This window comes from Eutrema salsugineum, unplaced genomic scaffold, assembly GCF_000478725.1.
Source record: "Eutrema salsugineum unplaced genomic scaffold, Eutsalg1_0 scaffold_10, whole genome shotgun sequence".
NCBI lineage: Eukaryota > Viridiplantae > Streptophyta > Magnoliopsida > Brassicales > Brassicaceae > Eutrema > Eutrema salsugineum.
The window spans coordinates 11,244,608-11,259,634 of record NW_006256908.1 but is presented as its reverse complement, the minus strand read 5'-3'; the positions used below and the strand labels follow the sequence as shown (position 1 = coordinate 11,259,634).

The following is a 15,027-nucleotide window of genomic DNA, read 5'->3' as shown; positions in this document are numbered from 1 at the left end:
TCTCACCGTCTCACCTCAATGTAAATGTATTCTCTGCATACATATTTAGAAAGAGTCGTTAAAAAAACGTCGAAAAAGGGTGGAAAGAATACTATCTTTGCCTAATGCTTTCTAAAAGTCATAATTTTTGCATAATACTTTTTTAAAAAGTGCTTATATTATACGAAAAGTTCCTTAAAACATAAACTTTTTAAGGACCTTTCAACACGATAGTTTCTATTTCTGGAAGTAAAAACGCTTTATTTTTAAAACCCTTTACTTAATCGTATTATTAATGTAATCTTTGTCACGCGGAAGAGAAAATCTTTGGGAAAAGCAACAAATGTACGGACGTCGTTCTCAGATGTCAGTTCAATAAAGAAAAATATATAACCCAAGTCTCGCGGGACCCTTTCCATATTATTACGGTTTTGCCATTCGAGATTTTATTATTAAGACTCGTCATTGTTTCCTAACCGTTGGATCAAGAATAAATCATCTGAGAGCATACGTGTAACTCGTATACACACGAACATTATCCCCATTTGCCATGCTGTACAAACGGAGACTATGGTCAAAGAAAAGTCAATTAATCTGACGGTTGAGATTTCAGTTTTGAGGTGGGTCCCCACGATTTTCTAAACCGGCGAAACGGGGAACACTTTTTTCCCTCCACGCGCCTCCGTTGGTTTACCATTTGTAGCCTCCCCGTTCACCACTTAACCGACCTCTCTCTCTCTACACTCACTCTCTCTCTCTCTATATTTGCAGAGTGTTCGTCGCTTTCACTGCCCAGCCTTTTTCTCTCTCTTTCTCACTAAATTCTCTCGCCGACCTTTCTCCGAACCCTAGAAACCCACTTAAACTTCAGAACATTGATCGGCGTACTCCTTCTCGTCTTTTCCGCGGGATTGTTTCTTTCCGGTATGGTTTAGAGTCTTTTCACTCTCTCGCTTCATCTTCCTGTAAATTTTGTTGTTTCTTCTCGCATTTTGTTTCGAGGTTGGTGAAAGATTGCTTCTTAAGTGAGAATTTCTTCGGAATTTTATAATGTGGGAGGAAAATGTTGGTTTTTACAGGATGAATTTTGCGGCTTTCAGTTTTCTTTACCATGGATGATGATGATGATCTCTGGGGTCCGCCACCTGGTACTTGTTTTTTTCTTTTTATCAATCGTCATGTTCTTATATGGTTTTATAATCTTTGTAGTCTTGTGCATAATGCTTGTTGTTTTTTTTTTTTTTTTTTTTTCTTTTTTTAGTTGTGCAGGAGGAGCCCCCTTTCAAGCCTTTACGTGGTTATGAATTCTGGTTTGATCCCAGAACAGGTTCGACTGAGAATTGTGGTTGCTTTGAATCTTTATCATCACTGTGATTCTCTTTGAGAACAATCGGTTTTTGCTTTTTGGGTTTCCATGGTGTGTTTAGATGTGCTCGAAGAAGAGTACCAGAACGAAAAATACTGTGAGCAAGTGCGGCGTATATTGGACGGAAAGAAGCAAGATACTGAAAGCAATGAGCTTGACAAGGTTTCGGATTCGCTTCAAAAGGATATGGCTTCCTCTGGAGCCGGTGACTCGCCGGAAATAGTCTCTTCTGATTCGGTAAGAGTCTGATTTGATGTTATTTGCGGAATTTGCACGAAAGTTTCTGGCTTTCTTGTGTGTGATTTGTGTTCACTGATTGATGAGGACTACTACTGTTATGTGTTCAACAGGACAAGACCCTCAGTGCTATTTCTCCAGATGCTGACACAAGTTCTGCAAAATCGGCTCTCGATGAGGATGAAAACACATCCAGTATCAGTGATGCTCAAACTAAGGAGACAAAAGATTCTAGTAACGACACTCAAGTAATTGACCCAGAAACAAGAAAGCCTCAGGAGACATCAGCAAATGACCCAATAACAGTTGAGGAGGTATGTAAAGATTGCTTCTTTTCTGAATCCATTACCATGCATCCATGGGAATCTTGTTTTGTGCTTCTTGTTCTAAAGACCTAAACGAGCAGCTCGGATGTTTGTAGTGAAAATTCTGTGTTTTTTTTTTTAAAGGGAAAGGTTGCAGAAGATGCAGATATCTCTTCTAGCCCTGTGTTTGCAAGCAAGAGTGAGGAAGCGGAGGAACATTCTCCTTCATCCTTGGTTACTGACCAAGTGTTTGATCCTATAAAACAAGCCCCCGAGAACAGATCTCTATCTGAGCTAAGCCGAGAGAATATTGGAGGTTCTACTTTGAAGCCATTGGGTTTAGAGACCACCGAGAAGGTGAGAGAAAAGGCAAATGCTACAAACGAAGATGGAGAAATGTTGAAGGATCAGCAGCAAGAAATCGAAACTTCTTCTGAACCTTTTACCACAGAGTCTCGCTTAGAGATGTGTGATGCATCGGAGAAAGGCAGAGAAACCCCATGTGATGATAGAATCAAAAGTTCACAGTCCGAAGCTGTGAAGACTGCTGTTAAAGACGAGCTGATCGTAAACTCGCCTACCGTGGCAAGACAAAAGGCAGAGAGCAATGCACTGTTGAAGCCTGGGCCAGACCTAACAAAGAAGGGACAGAGGAAATCTAAAGGCATGAACACAAGTTTTATCAGAAACACCAAGCCGAAAGTAGGAGGTGAAGCTGGTGAGATTGATATTGATCCAGTTAAAAAATCAACCCAGTCAACTTCTAAACTCAGCAGGGGTTCAAGTGTTCCAGCACAGCTTTCAGATTCAACATCGGAGTTGATAGAACGAATTAGACAAAGAGATGGGCAGACCATGGGTGACTCAGTGACCTCAATAAGCGAGTTGAAGAACAAGACAGGCAAGGAGTTAAGAAGCATAGCAAAGGAGCTGAAAATGACACATTACTCTAAGCTCAAGAAAGAAGATCTGCTTCAACAGATAATCAACCAGCTAAACTTGCAGCCAGCCGATTGTACAGAGCAGAAAATGGAGTCATAACCGATCTCACTGGTATAGTTAACATTAGACCTTACAGAACAGTCCTCTTTGTTTTTTGGACTCGATGGTACTACCATTAGCTTGTATAACCATACGGAGCTTGCTTGGCTTTTAGAGTCGTTTCAGGATAGTCTAAAGTTAGAATGCTTATTGGGATACTGAAGTTGATATTTGCGTAGTAAAAGAAAAAAAAAAGGATTTTTCTTCTTTCTTTCAGTAAATCATTTGAGCAAATAAAGCCTTTATTGATCATAAAGAAAAGGATACAGTACAAGGATCGTATTGACTAGAGACTGAATAAGAATAAGACATGACACAAGTGAAACTACCCCTTCCATTAAAGCTATAATGTTTCACCGCAGAAGAATCTACAGTTTGCACAAGTAGTTCATGTTGTATCTTTTCGTAATCAGAACAAACAAGTTTGGATTATAGAGAGCCATGGACTTAATCAAGGCTGATCTAGAAGGGAAGGCCTGTAGAATGCATGGCTCTGTGCAATCTCAATACGATCTCTGGGATCGTTCAATGTTTCGTCCCTTAATGCTTGCAGAATTGCTTGTGTAGATTGTTCTCTGCAATATCCAGACACAAAATTGAACAACAGAATTCATTAGAGAATCAAAGAAGCAAGTTTCTGATGACTTCAATGTCTCACAAACTCCAAGACATTCATGTAAACTAGAAATCTGATTTCCCATCATGTCACACCAAATCAGACCCTCGGGAAAAAAATCAAACCTTTTTTTGTCTATCAAATTTTTGTAAACGTAGAAACTTTCTTCAGATTTCATATATTTACCTTGTGATAAGTATCTTGTAAAGTGTCTTCAAAATAGGACATGATTCAACTGGGGCTACAGGTTTCTTCTCTTCAGAGTGCAATATGCTTAGGCTAGACTGACTAAGCAATTGATAAAACGCTCCCACTGCAGAAACACCCTATTCAACAAAAATCCAACATTCACACATAAGCATGATAGACAACAAAATCATCAAACTTCTTTCAAGGATTGTTCTCAGTTAGAATGGAGTACCTGAATCATTCCCTTCCCGCTTATACTATCACCCATGTCTCTATTTATCTCCCCTTTGGCGAGCATCTGACCGTACCACGCGTTACGCCCTTTTAATAAGGTCACGTAAGTGTCAGCTAGCAAAGGCCCTGCAAGTTTCTCAGGTTCTTCTGCTAGTAAATGTGTTATAAATATCATCTCTGATGTACAATGAGCAAAGTACACCGATTTGCTTGTAGCGCTCTCGTTAGTAAGCGCTGCCACCATTCCTGGAAAGACAAACGAGTAGGATCAATGCGTGAAAAGCCGAGGGAATCACTTAAATCCTAGTGTACACGCAGAAACTTACCAGCTCCAATGGCGTACACATTCTTGAGACCTCCCATTACTTCATGTGTCACAAGATCACTATTGTCCCAAACAATGAAATGAGGTTGTCTCAAGAACTTTGCTAGTGGTTTCCTCCATTTCTCGGCTCCGCAGATTCTAGCATTTGCATATTCCTTGTTGTAAATCTCAGCAGCAATGTTTGGTCCACCAAGATACAGCACATTTTCAATCGGCACACCAGCTGATACCACAAACACCAAAAATTGAGAACCAATTCCAGAAAGAGTTTTAACATTTTTCAGAACTAAGCAAGATACTCAATACAAAGGGTAACATCAAGAAGAAGAAGAAGCTTACTTGCTTGATGGATCATCTTTGTTGGAGTAATGATATGTGGAACTGGTGCAAGAGCAGTTTCAATACCCTTTGACAGAGATATAATAATCGGATCCGTAACTCTCTCTTTCCAATACTTGCTAATCTCTTCAAACACCTCGCGTGTCTCTGTTGAAGGCAATCCATTAACAACAATATCAGCATCCCACACAGCTTCTTGCAGATTTGTCACAACCTTGAGAGGGCAAAGCGGCGTGTCAACCATGTTAAGACAAAACCCGTCTTTCAATATCTCATCCGCGTAGAGCGTCCTATCACCGAGCCTTGCCTCGACGTATTTCAGATAAGCGCAGCGTCTTATCAGTCTCCTCAAGATATCTTCCCGAGAATTGATCACTTCGAACAAATGTTCAGCTGTTGCTCTATCCACAGCTCTTCCAGCTCTTCTCCATATTCTGATCTGAAACTTATCCCTGAAACTTCCATAGCTTTCTTGCAGAAGTGCTGCAAAAACACTTCCCCAAGCACCAGCTCCAACACTTACAATCCTCAACGGATCCTTGTCTGATTTCCCCAATAGACGACGAAAATCATCAAGTTTCTCCTCCAGATTAAGACCATTATGTTGAACAGACCCGTTTGATAGCAGGCTCTTGGCCTCAATGCTTCCCACCATTTTCTTAGTCCACACCAGAGAAATTCAACACAAACCAAAGGCAATGAACAATGTCTAGAAATGGTTTTTTGGAGTTTTATGTAATCCTCTATAGATTTATATATGGGTTTGGATCATAGAGAACAAAGAAATCAAGTAGGATTTGATAGAAAAAAGAAGAAGAAGAAGAAGAGCAACTTGGGCATTACCAATCAGCTTCTTGCTCAGAAAGAATAAGATTTTCTTGGTTCGCTAACTCAGAATTTTCTCACCAAACAAATTGAGGTTTTTATGTTCTTTTTTTTTGTTGTAGCTTCTTCTGCCACATAACACAAAAATGGAAATCAAAAACCGGACATTAATGCAATAGATACCGAAAAAAGCTTTAAATAGATAATGCTGCAACCTGACGAAATGCGGACAGAAAAAAAAGAAATCCAGAGAAAGATTATGGAATAAAATAAATGAAATTTATGGTAATACAAAACAAACTTTGTTAGCTCCGTCTTGAGTTGTTCATCTACCCAACAAGAACAAACAAGAAAAAAAAGAAAGTTCGTAAACAAAGTACAAGTCAAGAACAAACCTTTCGTGTCGGCAACTATAAAGAAATATATCTAAATCCAAAATCAACTCACGAGAATTGCCAAATCAAGAGAGAAAAATAAACGCATGACAAAATATTGAGTATCTATATCTACTCACAAAAATCATAAAACTTGCATGCAGATAAGGAAAATTTGATAAGAGTTAAATTAAATACAGAGGCAAGCTTTTGTGCAAGGGAGAGGAATGGAGTCATAAGCATTGATGGGTACAGTTGAGGAAAGGGAAAGACTTTTTTTTTTATTTTTTTTTGTTTAATTTTGCTTTAAAGTGTTGTATTTAAGGGAAGGTGCCTAACTTCGTACACTGTCATTAATGGCTCAAGAAAAACACTACTACCATTTTTTTGGTATTAGTTAGTCTCTTCATTTTCTTTACACTCTCATCCATTTTTCGGGGTGTATTGGATTTTCAATCTGAACAACTTTTTGGTGAATTTTTAGTTATACCAGCATTTATCAGACACCGAAACACAATCACATGTATATATTTATTTACACAAGTTAATAAATAAAGAAGATAAATAAATGGGACCGCCGCAAAGGAAAAACAAAAAAACAAAATAATTCATGCATTATCTGGCTTGTGATTTGATATATAAATGATTTGATCACCTAACAAAAACACACTTTATAATGAAATTGATTTCCCCTGATATATTTTATTCTTTTACCAGTGTTCTATAACTCGAACGTACCCGGATTTTAATCGAATCGGTTCATGCAAAAATCCAACTTTTTGTCAAAGACGTCTACGCAGTTTAGACGGTTAATTTTCTTTGTATATTTATTTTCCGTCAATGTTTCTTTTGTCTGTCTAGTGTCCATTTATTTACACAATGGTTTTCAGAAGATAAAGATTGATGGTTTTTAACATATTACTTATCACGATTTCTATGTTTATCTAGAAAAAAAAAAGAACAAAAATAACATTAACAAATCATAGTTGTAAGAACAGTTGGGCAGCACCTCCTCCGCCTTCAAATAACAAAAAAAAGTCCAGCTACACTAACACACACACGTTACAATTTTTTTCGTATTTAATGAAATCGAAACCTCTGGTCGGTAGAGAGGTTCTTGACTTTATTACTCAGGTGGGCTTGCTTAATGGGCTATGCTGCTAATGGGTTAATGTGGAAATATTTTCAGTGGGCTCTTGTCCACTGTAGAAAGCGATAAACCTCTCTCCTTCGATCGTTTTTTCTTCTTCTTCTTCTCCTTCTCCGCTGCATCATCTGCTCTTTCTTCCGGAATTTGCAGAGTGAGAGAGAGAGTGAGTGAGTGAGAAAAAGAGAGATATAGATAATGGATACTGGGCTAAGCGAGATCGGAAGCACGAAGATGTTCGATGGCTACAACAAAAGATACAAACACCACAGCCCAACACTCGGATGTTCCATGACTTTCTCAGTCTACTTCCCTCCTTCTCCCTCATCTTCCAAAAGGTTCCCTGTATGTGATCCTCCTTTATCTTCGTATTAGTGTCTGATCTCATTTCTTATTTTAGTTATTTCGATTCGGGTTCCTATATAAAGATTTGATTTTTTTTTTATCTACAGTATAATAGGATTCATTTATGTTGTTGGGAAAAATTCATTATTCAGCTCCACCTCGATACTTCTTTTTCTTTGTCTGGTCGTATTAGTTTCATCTTATGAAGACAAAGAGTACGAACTTCTTTTGTGACTTGTCTCAATTTCCCTCTTTTATCTTTGCTAATCTTATGAAGACAAAGAGTAGGGGCATCTTTTGTGACTTGTCCCAATTTCCATATTTACTTCATATCTCTAAGAAGTAAACTTTAGTTTTGCATGATTGTTTTTGGATTTTTTATTGCCTTGATTCGTTCAAAATCATGCTACTCAAACCCACTAATTGGCTGTTTAGACAAATGATTCTCGAATTTGTTGATTGACAGGTGCTTTACTGGCTTTCTGGCCTCACCTGCACAGACGAGAATTTCATCATCAAGTCCGGGGCTCAACGTGCTGCTTCTACCCACGGCATTGCTCTTGTTTCTCCAGATACTTCTCCAAGTGAGCCACAATATTTTCATTTGTTTTATTTGCCCTGGTTTTACTCTGGTTTATCATCTTCCCTTGATGTTTAAACAAACCAAAAAATTTATTGTCTTTTCGTTTGCTAATCCGTGATGGTTTTGATAATTGTAGGAGGACTAAATATTGAAGGCGAAGCAGACAGTTACGACTTCGGTGTAGGTATGCAACGTTACATACCTCTGCTTTGCACACTTCTTTTACGGAACAAGTTGTATTGGTTTGGTCTTACTAGTATTTAAACTTTCTTTCTTTCCTGTTTGATTAGGAGCTGGATTTTACCTCAATGCTACACAGGAGAAATGGAAGAACTGGCGTATGTATGATTATATTGTCAAAGAGTTGCCAAAACTCCTGAGTGAAAACTTATCTCAGCTGGACACAGCAAAAGCATCTATCTCTGGACACTCCATGGGTGGACATGGAGCTCTTACTATTTACCTGAAGAACCTCGATAAGTATAAGGTACTAATTTCAGTATTTTTTATGTTATTCTGTGCGTTAAGACATATGTGACTTTCCTTGTGACACTCCAGCGCTGTGAGTACAACGTCTGGAACTTAGAATGGGGTGTGGATAACATGTTTCAGCTCAAAACTTCTTACTCTTTGATCATTTTCTTAAAAAATATTTTTGTATGTGTGGCAATTTCAGTCCGTGTCTGCGTTTGCACCAATTGCCAATCCCATAAATTGCCCGTGGGGACAGAAGGCATTCACCAATTATCTAGGTGACAACAAGGCTGCTTGGGAGGTAAAGGAAGAACCTTAGAAAGTTATTTTGGTATGCATTTAGCCACCACACTACAGTGATTTCATTCTCTGCGTTTTTCTTGAATCTCAGGAATACGATGCCACTTGTCTTATTTCAAAGTTCAACGATCTGTCTGCCACAATTCTAATTGATCAGGTAAAACCCTTTTACATCATGGTCTTCTTCGTCTTCACTGTGTCGGCAATCTTGTAGCTTACTAACATAAAGGGAATGTGGTGTGCATCCCCTTGCGAACCAAAACACTGATTTGTTAAGTTAATGCTAAATTTGTCAAACTCCATCTAATGCAGGGAGAAAACGACCAGTTCTTCCCTGATCAGTTATTGCCCAACAAGTTCGAGGAGGCATGCAAAAAGGTGAATGCGCCGCTCTTAGTCCGTATGCAGCCAGGATACGACCACTCCTACTATTTTATTGCCACATTCATCGAAGACCACATTAGCCACCATGCTCAAGCCCTTGAGCTCTAGCTCAGTCCAGCTGCGTGGCTTCCGGCTTTGGCTTTGTCCAAATGTTAGTATCAATCAATAAAGCTAGTGGACTTGTCATGTTTTGTGTTCAATAACTGGTCTGTGTGATGTTTTGCCTAAGATAATAATAAAAAAGTTTGTCTCTGCTTCATCTCTAAATCTAGACCCTGTAGCCCCTTAATTTGTGTTAACAAATAATTTGAGCTGAAAGAAGTGTCTGAGGGTTGCAACAGCTGAGCATCATACCTCCTTCGACAAGATACAAGAACTCAGATATCTATCTAAGATGGCCAATTTTGGACTCAAAACTCTGCAAGCGTGTTATGTACACTGCATAAAAATCAAAACTCTTTTGCTTATTTTACGTTTTATCGCTTGGAAGTAGAACAAATTACTTGAGCAGAGAAGACACTGCCTTACAACAGTTGTATCTGAATGTGGAGGGTAAAATCATTTTTTTTATGAAATACTTGACTAAATGTACAAATACAAAGATGAGGCAAAATAACCCCTCTCAAAAATCTTGCTTTTTTCATCGTCGTCTTTGGAACTTCGTCTCTGTCGTTTTTAGGGATCAAAGGACGGTTTTTTTCCACTGAATAGCCTCTTAAAGTGAGAGCTTGCGAGGATGACGCAAAGCAGAGAGAATTATGATCTTACTTCAGTAGCTCTGGAATAACTCACCTGGGAGTAACCCAGCAGATCCCTATAGCTTATGAGTTATGCCACCAAGAAAAATTTAGCGTTCTACCACCAAGAAGGCGTGTTTCGATATGTCCTCTCGCTGTTCCTCCAGTATCGATTGCTTGGGCTTGACTGATATGGAGGGCTACTTGCTTCTGCAGCCTTTCTGTTTCCTCTGCTTCTGTAACTTTCTCTAGATGCCCTCGCTTTCCTAATCTCTTCCTCAAGTTCATAGTCCGACCTCTGTCAAAACAAAAATCTGATCAGTGAAAAGTCGTGGGACATTCTATTCCTAAGTGTTCATAGGGGACAAACAATAATCACGTTAAAAGGTTTGTCAGCGGAAATTGCTAAGAGAAAGCGAACCTTAGTTGGGTCAGAAAGAACTGAATATGCCTCTCCAATCATTTTGAAGAGCCTATCTGCACCCTTGTGAACCTCTTCTAATATCTCCTTCAACCATGGTCCTTCGCTTTCGCTTCTGACAAGAATCTGTGCAGCCTGAATACACATCAAAAAGGAAATATCAGCACCTGTAAAATACTGTTTTGCAACATTGTCATCAAGTAAAAAGACAGATAACCTTGTCTGGGTGATGTCTAAGAGCTGCTTTGCGGTAAGCCTTTTTGATATCAGCAGCAGAGTCAGATGCCTTCACTCCCCTGCAAATTAGCAAAACGAGAATAGAAGATAGCATGAATATAAGCATAAACTATAATGGTATAATTCACTTTCACTGTGAAAAGTGAGCATACATGATGAGGAAGAAATCCAGAGGAATGCCCTCTTTCGATTTTTCTTCCATTACAGACAGCCGTTGGCGGGCCTGCCTTAGTTCTTTCCTGCTGCTTGCACGATCAGCAGATGTATCTGACGTTTTTCTCTTCTCATCACTTTGCTTTACGAGAATGCTGATAAGCCTCTGGAGATCACTAGCTGCTTGATCATAATCTCTAATCATCTCATGTAGTGTGGCTCTCCTGGAAACTGCCTGAAAATGAAAGGACAAGTAGGATTGAAATTTTTATGAACCCTCATTCCATGAAATTGATGGTTACATACTGCTTTGTGTACCTTATCACATTTCAAGGAAAAAAATTATGCATTCTCCTTGTCTAAAAAATATCACTAGAAAAATCTTGGAATAAGCTCAGTTTAGCTAAGCGGGAAAAGATATATACAAATTTGTTTGTTCATGAGTAGAAAGCGAAAAAAAATGCCATATACCTTTGTGTAGTTTTCATCAAGAGCCATGGCAAGACTACAGTCAGCAATTGCATCCGTAAACTGGACTAACGCCTGATTAGCAGCCGCACGATTGCAAAAACAAATTGCTGCAAAAGGGCGTGAGTCAACATTTCTTGATAGTGCAGCAGTGTACTGCTCTACTGCTTCCATGTACTTTCCTGCCCGAACAGCTTCATTACCTGCGTTCTGCAATCACAGGGATAAACTCTGGTAAATGTAACCACCAAAAAAGAAAACATTTTTATTCAGCAGTATGAGTGATGAAGGATTGATCAGAACTGTTGATGATAAAGACAACACGATACCACACAGTTTCATTATAAAGCATACCTTGTAACATAAAAGTTCAGTAATGGTGGCCACTAAAGAAGCCGGTGACTCACGACAGTCTTCCTGATTCCTAGCGAGCAAAACATAGATTTTCAGCAAGGATCACAAATAAATTGAAAACACGCGTACCAATAAGTTCATTATTGCACAACATAGACAAAGTGATTACTCGTTGTGGCTAGATCCCAATTGCTGTAACTTTTCTAATATACCAAGGGCCATCTCAAGGTTTCCCAAGTAAAAGTGCGACTTGGAAATCATGTTCCATCTCCAAACTATTAGTGAGTGATGCGTAGACTGTAATCCATCAACATTTGTGATGCCACCAATCCCTGCTGAAACAGTATTCCTCTTAGCCGTCTCAAGGGTATTCTCACAAAGCTCAATCACTTCTTTATAATGTCGGAGCTGCAAAATTGACATGGAACGTCATGCTCAGTGAAAGCATAATTCAACTTTGAGAACTGAACTATAAAGACGACTTACCATAACCAGGGCCTCCGCCTTCATTTGAAGCAATTTATCTGAGCATGAACTAATTGACAAGGCATTTGCAATTGGAACCAATGCGTCAGATGCACCATCGGGTGTTCTCTTCTCCAAAAATATGGATGCACAGTTGGTATACTCAGCTACCTCCTGCCGGTAAGTAAAGTAAATAAGCGTTCAATTAGACATTAACAGACCTCTGTGCTGATTTTTTTTTTGGTTCAAAAGACCTCTGTGCTGATTAAGAACACTATTGCACGAACAAAAATCCGATATATGACATCCAAACTGATAACGCATAAATTATTTTGAGTAGACCATGGTATAATACTGATCTAGCTGAGGAAAGAATGCATACTTGAGCCTTTTGTAAACCTTCAGCTGATTCTATAGTAGTTCGTCGATCCAAGCAGACACTAGAGGCGGATTCCATGCATTTATTAAAATACTGCACTGCTGATCCAAGTTCCCCCAGCACAAGATGACAGCTACAACAAACATAAAATAAAAGAGAATAAATCAATTCCACTAATTAACATATCATCAATTTTACTAGATACATAGTGTGATCGTTATTGCTAGAATTTACACTTGCTTGGCAAAATCGATCTAAAACCTTAGCTGGTGTCAAGAGGAGGTAGAGCTTAAGCTAAAAGAACAAATTGACTCGAGAAAAGTACACCTTAAACTTACTTTGCAGCTCTCATATACGCTTTAATGTAGCTTGGATCAAGTGAAGCAGCCATCTCACAGTCGCTTATAGCCTCCCTCAATCTTCCAAGAGAAATTCTTGCTGCTGCGCGGTTGCCATAGCAAAGCGCAAGAGGCTTTATGAAGTATTCTGAATTATCACTTGACGGGGAGGATTTAATACCATGTGTGTAACATTCCTCAGCTTTACACATATCACCATTTCTGTAGGCTTGATTTCCCCTGATACAAAACATTACTTCTCTCAATTGTTATAAAGTATTCAAAAAGCACCAGTGTGGAAGTTCTTGAGATAGTATATGATACCTTAGTCGCCAAACCTCACATGCATCAGGCATCGCAGATGCAAAGCCTGACTCCTGTGTAGCTTGACCTGTATTCACAGGTTGATTCTCTTGATTGTTCTGCTTGGCGGCATTAAGATTGTTTTTCGGAAAACTGTTATTAACTTTCCTCTTATATTTCCTTACAGCTGCAAGCTTTTTATTTGGTATTTTTCCCTGAGAACTGGAAGCTGAGAAAGAAAATTCCGGCATACAACTATTTACATGATCCCTGGCTGAGGCAACCTTGAAGTCATTGCTAGAGCGGGAATTTACATGTTCTCTCGATTGTGAGGGATCAATTGATGTCAGAGGAGTTTCTGTTGGAAAATGATAGCTGGCTTTCTCGCCTTCATAAGGAGAAAAATCCATGGGTGAGCCACATCCAGGGGAGCTTCGTTTCTCTTGAGACTGAATTCCCACAGAGGCCTGATCGTTACATCGATTTGGACCCTGCTGTTTCATTTTTTCCTTGTCTTTCTTAGATCTCTTGTCCTTGGATAAACGATTTCTTCGCGAATGTACTAGATTTTTGCTCACTTCTGGAAACAGACTGTTCTTAAGCACAGAAGGATCTACTTTGAAATCGTCAAAGGCTGTTCTTGTATTAAAGGTAGTGCTTGTTAGGTTGTTTATGTTGGTGGTATCAGAATGATAAGTAGGTCTTTTATCCGCTGCATTATCACTTTGTTGAAAACCATTGAAGCTGAAAGCGCATGGCCCTGGTGTTGCCACATCTTTGCATTCAGCATCAACCTTTCCAGAGCTACCAAAAACAAATGCAGGCGCGTTACTGGATTTTCTTGCTTCCTCATAGCCGTTGCCACCATGAACTCTGGTACCACTGATGTTAAGTTTCTCCATCTCAGCACGCAGGTTCCATTCAGAATCATCTATACTTTCACTATGAGCATTTTGCACACTGTTAGACTTTCTACAAGTATCATAACAAGATTTACTTTCCGATGCATTCTTGTCTATGTCATTCTGTCCTCGAAAAACCTCCTCAGACGCACCTGGATTCTGGACATCTTTCCAGCTTCCATTTTCACCACTATCAAACCCATTTCCCGCACCACAAGGTGTGCTTTCATTACACGGCCTGGTGTTTGCCGGAATATCATTACCAAGCTTTCCTAAACCTCCATCTGAATGCTGTTTAGTGGATTCCGAACCCAAGTCATAGTCACCTATAGGTGTGCTAAATTCCTCCTCATCAGACGATGGGGCATTACCAGTACTAGAACCTTTTGCACCAGAACTATTCCCATTAGCCCCAAAGACAAAATGTTTATCCCCAGGTGACTCGCCATCATTTCTATCATTGCCACTATTCATATGGAGACTACCTACAGACACCAAAACATTCCAATAAACCGAATCTGCAAAGAAAATCAAATTACGGCTTAAATGTGAAAAAAACACAACTTACCTTTACTGGGCGGCGCAAATGGATTGAAACCCGAGAGGATATCGCCGGAAAGAGAGGTTCCTTTCACTTTTCTTCCGTTCTTCCTCAGTTTGACCAGCCTCGGCTTCGATCGAGTCTTGGTACTTTGTCCAGAACCAGCTCCGAACCCGAATTGGAATCCATTCCCGATACCAGGTTCTGTAGAGGAGGAGGAAGAAGCGTGCATGCTTCGTTGATCGCGAGAGTGGACACTCTCCGGAAAAAATGCGGAGAAGAATTCACCGGCAGGGTTTAGCGAAGGAGAAACCGTTTCAACCGGAGACCCAATCTCCACCGCCGGAGGAGACATTATTCGATACTTTCAAAATCAAAAATTGAAATTTTAGGGCTTTAGAAAAGAATCTATCGAGGAAACGAATCTACTTGCGTGCTGAGGTGAAGCAGGTGAATGTGCGTAGAGTGTCTCTCAACAGTTTAGGGTTTTTGGGATTTTGATTATTACCAAACTTTGTTTCGCCATTCCCAGGAGCGTCTCTGCTTCGCCTGACCGCCCTCATCAAATAAAATAAAATATACATACTGTATATATACACACGTGTGTATAATTACTTCACTCGTGACAAACGAAGTGAAATTTTGAAATCACAAACAAAAAGCTTC

At 39.4% G+C, this 15,027-nt stretch overlaps 4 protein-coding genes across 5 annotated transcripts; 2 read left to right on the top strand and 2 right to left on the bottom strand.

Annotated features, from left to right (window-relative positions):
* Window positions 1–698: 698 nt before the first annotated feature.
* On the top strand, window positions 699–2,993 carry LOC18026479. Its single transcript, XM_006411359.2, has 6 exons — window positions 699–903; window positions 1,059–1,127; window positions 1,241–1,306; window positions 1,407–1,582; window positions 1,696–1,896; window positions 2,032–2,993. Exons 2-6 carry the CDS (start codon window positions 1,091–1,093, stop codon window positions 2,926–2,928), a joined length of 1,377 nt encoding a protein of 458 aa, XP_006411422.1. The 5' UTR covers window positions 699–903; window positions 1,059–1,090; the 3' UTR covers window positions 2,929–2,993.
* Window positions 2,994–3,152: 159 nt separating this feature from the next.
* On the bottom strand, window positions 3,153–6,004 carry LOC18026478 (glycerol-3-phosphate dehydrogenase [NAD(+)] GPDHC1, cytosolic). 2 transcript variants are annotated; one of them, XM_006411358.2, is made up of 6 exons: window positions 5,852–6,004; window positions 4,632–5,584; window positions 4,294–4,515; window positions 3,966–4,213; window positions 3,731–3,870; window positions 3,153–3,503 (listed from the first exon to the last, which is right to left on the bottom strand). In XM_006411358.2, exons 2-6 carry the CDS (start codon window positions 5,284–5,286, stop codon window positions 3,380–3,382), a joined length of 1,389 nt encoding a protein of 462 aa, XP_006411421.1. In that variant the 5' UTR covers window positions 5,287–5,584; window positions 5,852–6,004; the 3' UTR covers window positions 3,153–3,379. The 2 variants fall into 2 exon arrangements, with proteins under 2 accessions (XP_006411421.1, XP_024003975.1); XM_024148207.1 differs by having other exon boundaries at window positions 4,632–6,004.
* A 1,035-nt stretch (window positions 6,005–7,039) lies between these two features.
* Window positions 7,040–9,330, top strand: LOC18026477 (S-formylglutathione hydrolase). Its single transcript, XM_006411357.2, has 7 exons — window positions 7,040–7,322; window positions 7,789–7,906; window positions 8,042–8,089; window positions 8,196–8,392; window positions 8,582–8,680; window positions 8,771–8,836; window positions 8,992–9,330. Exons 1-7 carry the CDS (start codon window positions 7,176–7,178, stop codon window positions 9,169–9,171), a joined length of 855 nt encoding a protein of 284 aa, XP_006411420.1. The 5' UTR covers window positions 7,040–7,175; the 3' UTR covers window positions 9,172–9,330.
* A 382-nt stretch (window positions 9,331–9,712) lies between these two features.
* Window positions 9,713–14,909, bottom strand: LOC18026476. The gene is made up of 13 exons (XM_006411356.2): window positions 14,870–14,909; window positions 14,389–14,725; window positions 12,940–14,305; window positions 12,616–12,855; window positions 12,281–12,410; window positions 11,920–12,072; window positions 11,603–11,841; window positions 11,434–11,503; window positions 11,083–11,289; window positions 10,611–10,846; window positions 10,439–10,517; window positions 10,222–10,356; window positions 9,713–10,098 (listed from the first exon to the last, which is right to left on the bottom strand). The coding sequence occupies exons 1-13, from the start codon at window positions 14,885–14,887 to the stop codon at window positions 9,919–9,921; spliced, it is 3,390 nt and encodes a 1,129-aa protein (XP_006411419.2). The 5' UTR covers window positions 14,888–14,909; the 3' UTR covers window positions 9,713–9,918.
* Between the last annotated feature and the right edge of the window lie 118 nt (window positions 14,910–15,027).

Bases quoted from the DNA above. Each gene is read 5' to 3' on its own strand.
- LOC18026479 (XM_006411359.2), top strand. From the start codon at position 1,091: ATGGATGATGATGATGATCTCTGGGGTCCGCCACCTG. The intron at 1,583-1,695 runs GTAAGAGTCTGA...TGTGTTCAACAG, and splicing joins AAATAGTCTCTTCTGATTCG to GACAAGACCCTCAGTGCTAT. The intron at 1,897-2,031 runs GTATGTAAAGAT...TTTTTTTTAAAG, and splicing joins ACCCAATAACAGTTGAGGAG to GGAAAGGTTGCAGAAGATGC.
- LOC18026478 (XM_024148207.1), bottom strand. From the start codon at position 5,286: ATGGTGGGAAGCATTGAGGCCAAGAGCCTGCTATCAAACGGGTCTGTT. The intron at 4,214-4,293 runs GTAAGTTTCTGC...TTGTCTTTCCAG, and splicing joins TGTGTACGCCATTGGAGCTG to GAATGGTGGCAGCGCTTACT. The intron at 3,504-3,730 runs GTAAATATATGA...TGGATATTGCAG, and splicing joins TACAAGATACTTATCACAAG to AGAACAATCTACACAAGCAA.
- LOC18026477 (XM_006411357.2), top strand. From the start codon at position 7,176: ATGGATACTGGGCTAAGCGAGATCGGAAGCACGAAGATGTTCGATGGC. The intron at 7,907-8,041 runs GTGAGCCACAAT...TGATAATTGTAG, and splicing joins TTCTCCAGATACTTCTCCAA to GAGGACTAAATATTGAAGGC. The intron at 8,090-8,195 runs GTATGCAACGTT...CTGTTTGATTAG, and splicing joins CAGTTACGACTTCGGTGTAG to GAGCTGGATTTTACCTCAAT.
- LOC18026476 (XM_006411356.2), bottom strand. The intron at 11,504-11,602 runs GTAATCACTTTG...TTTGCTCGCTAG, and splicing joins TTGGGATCTAGCCACAACGA to GAATCAGGAAGACTGTCGTG. The intron at 10,847-11,082 runs GTATATGGCATT...TTTCATTTTCAG, and splicing joins TTGATGAAAACTACACAAAG to GCAGTTTCCAGGAGAGCCAC.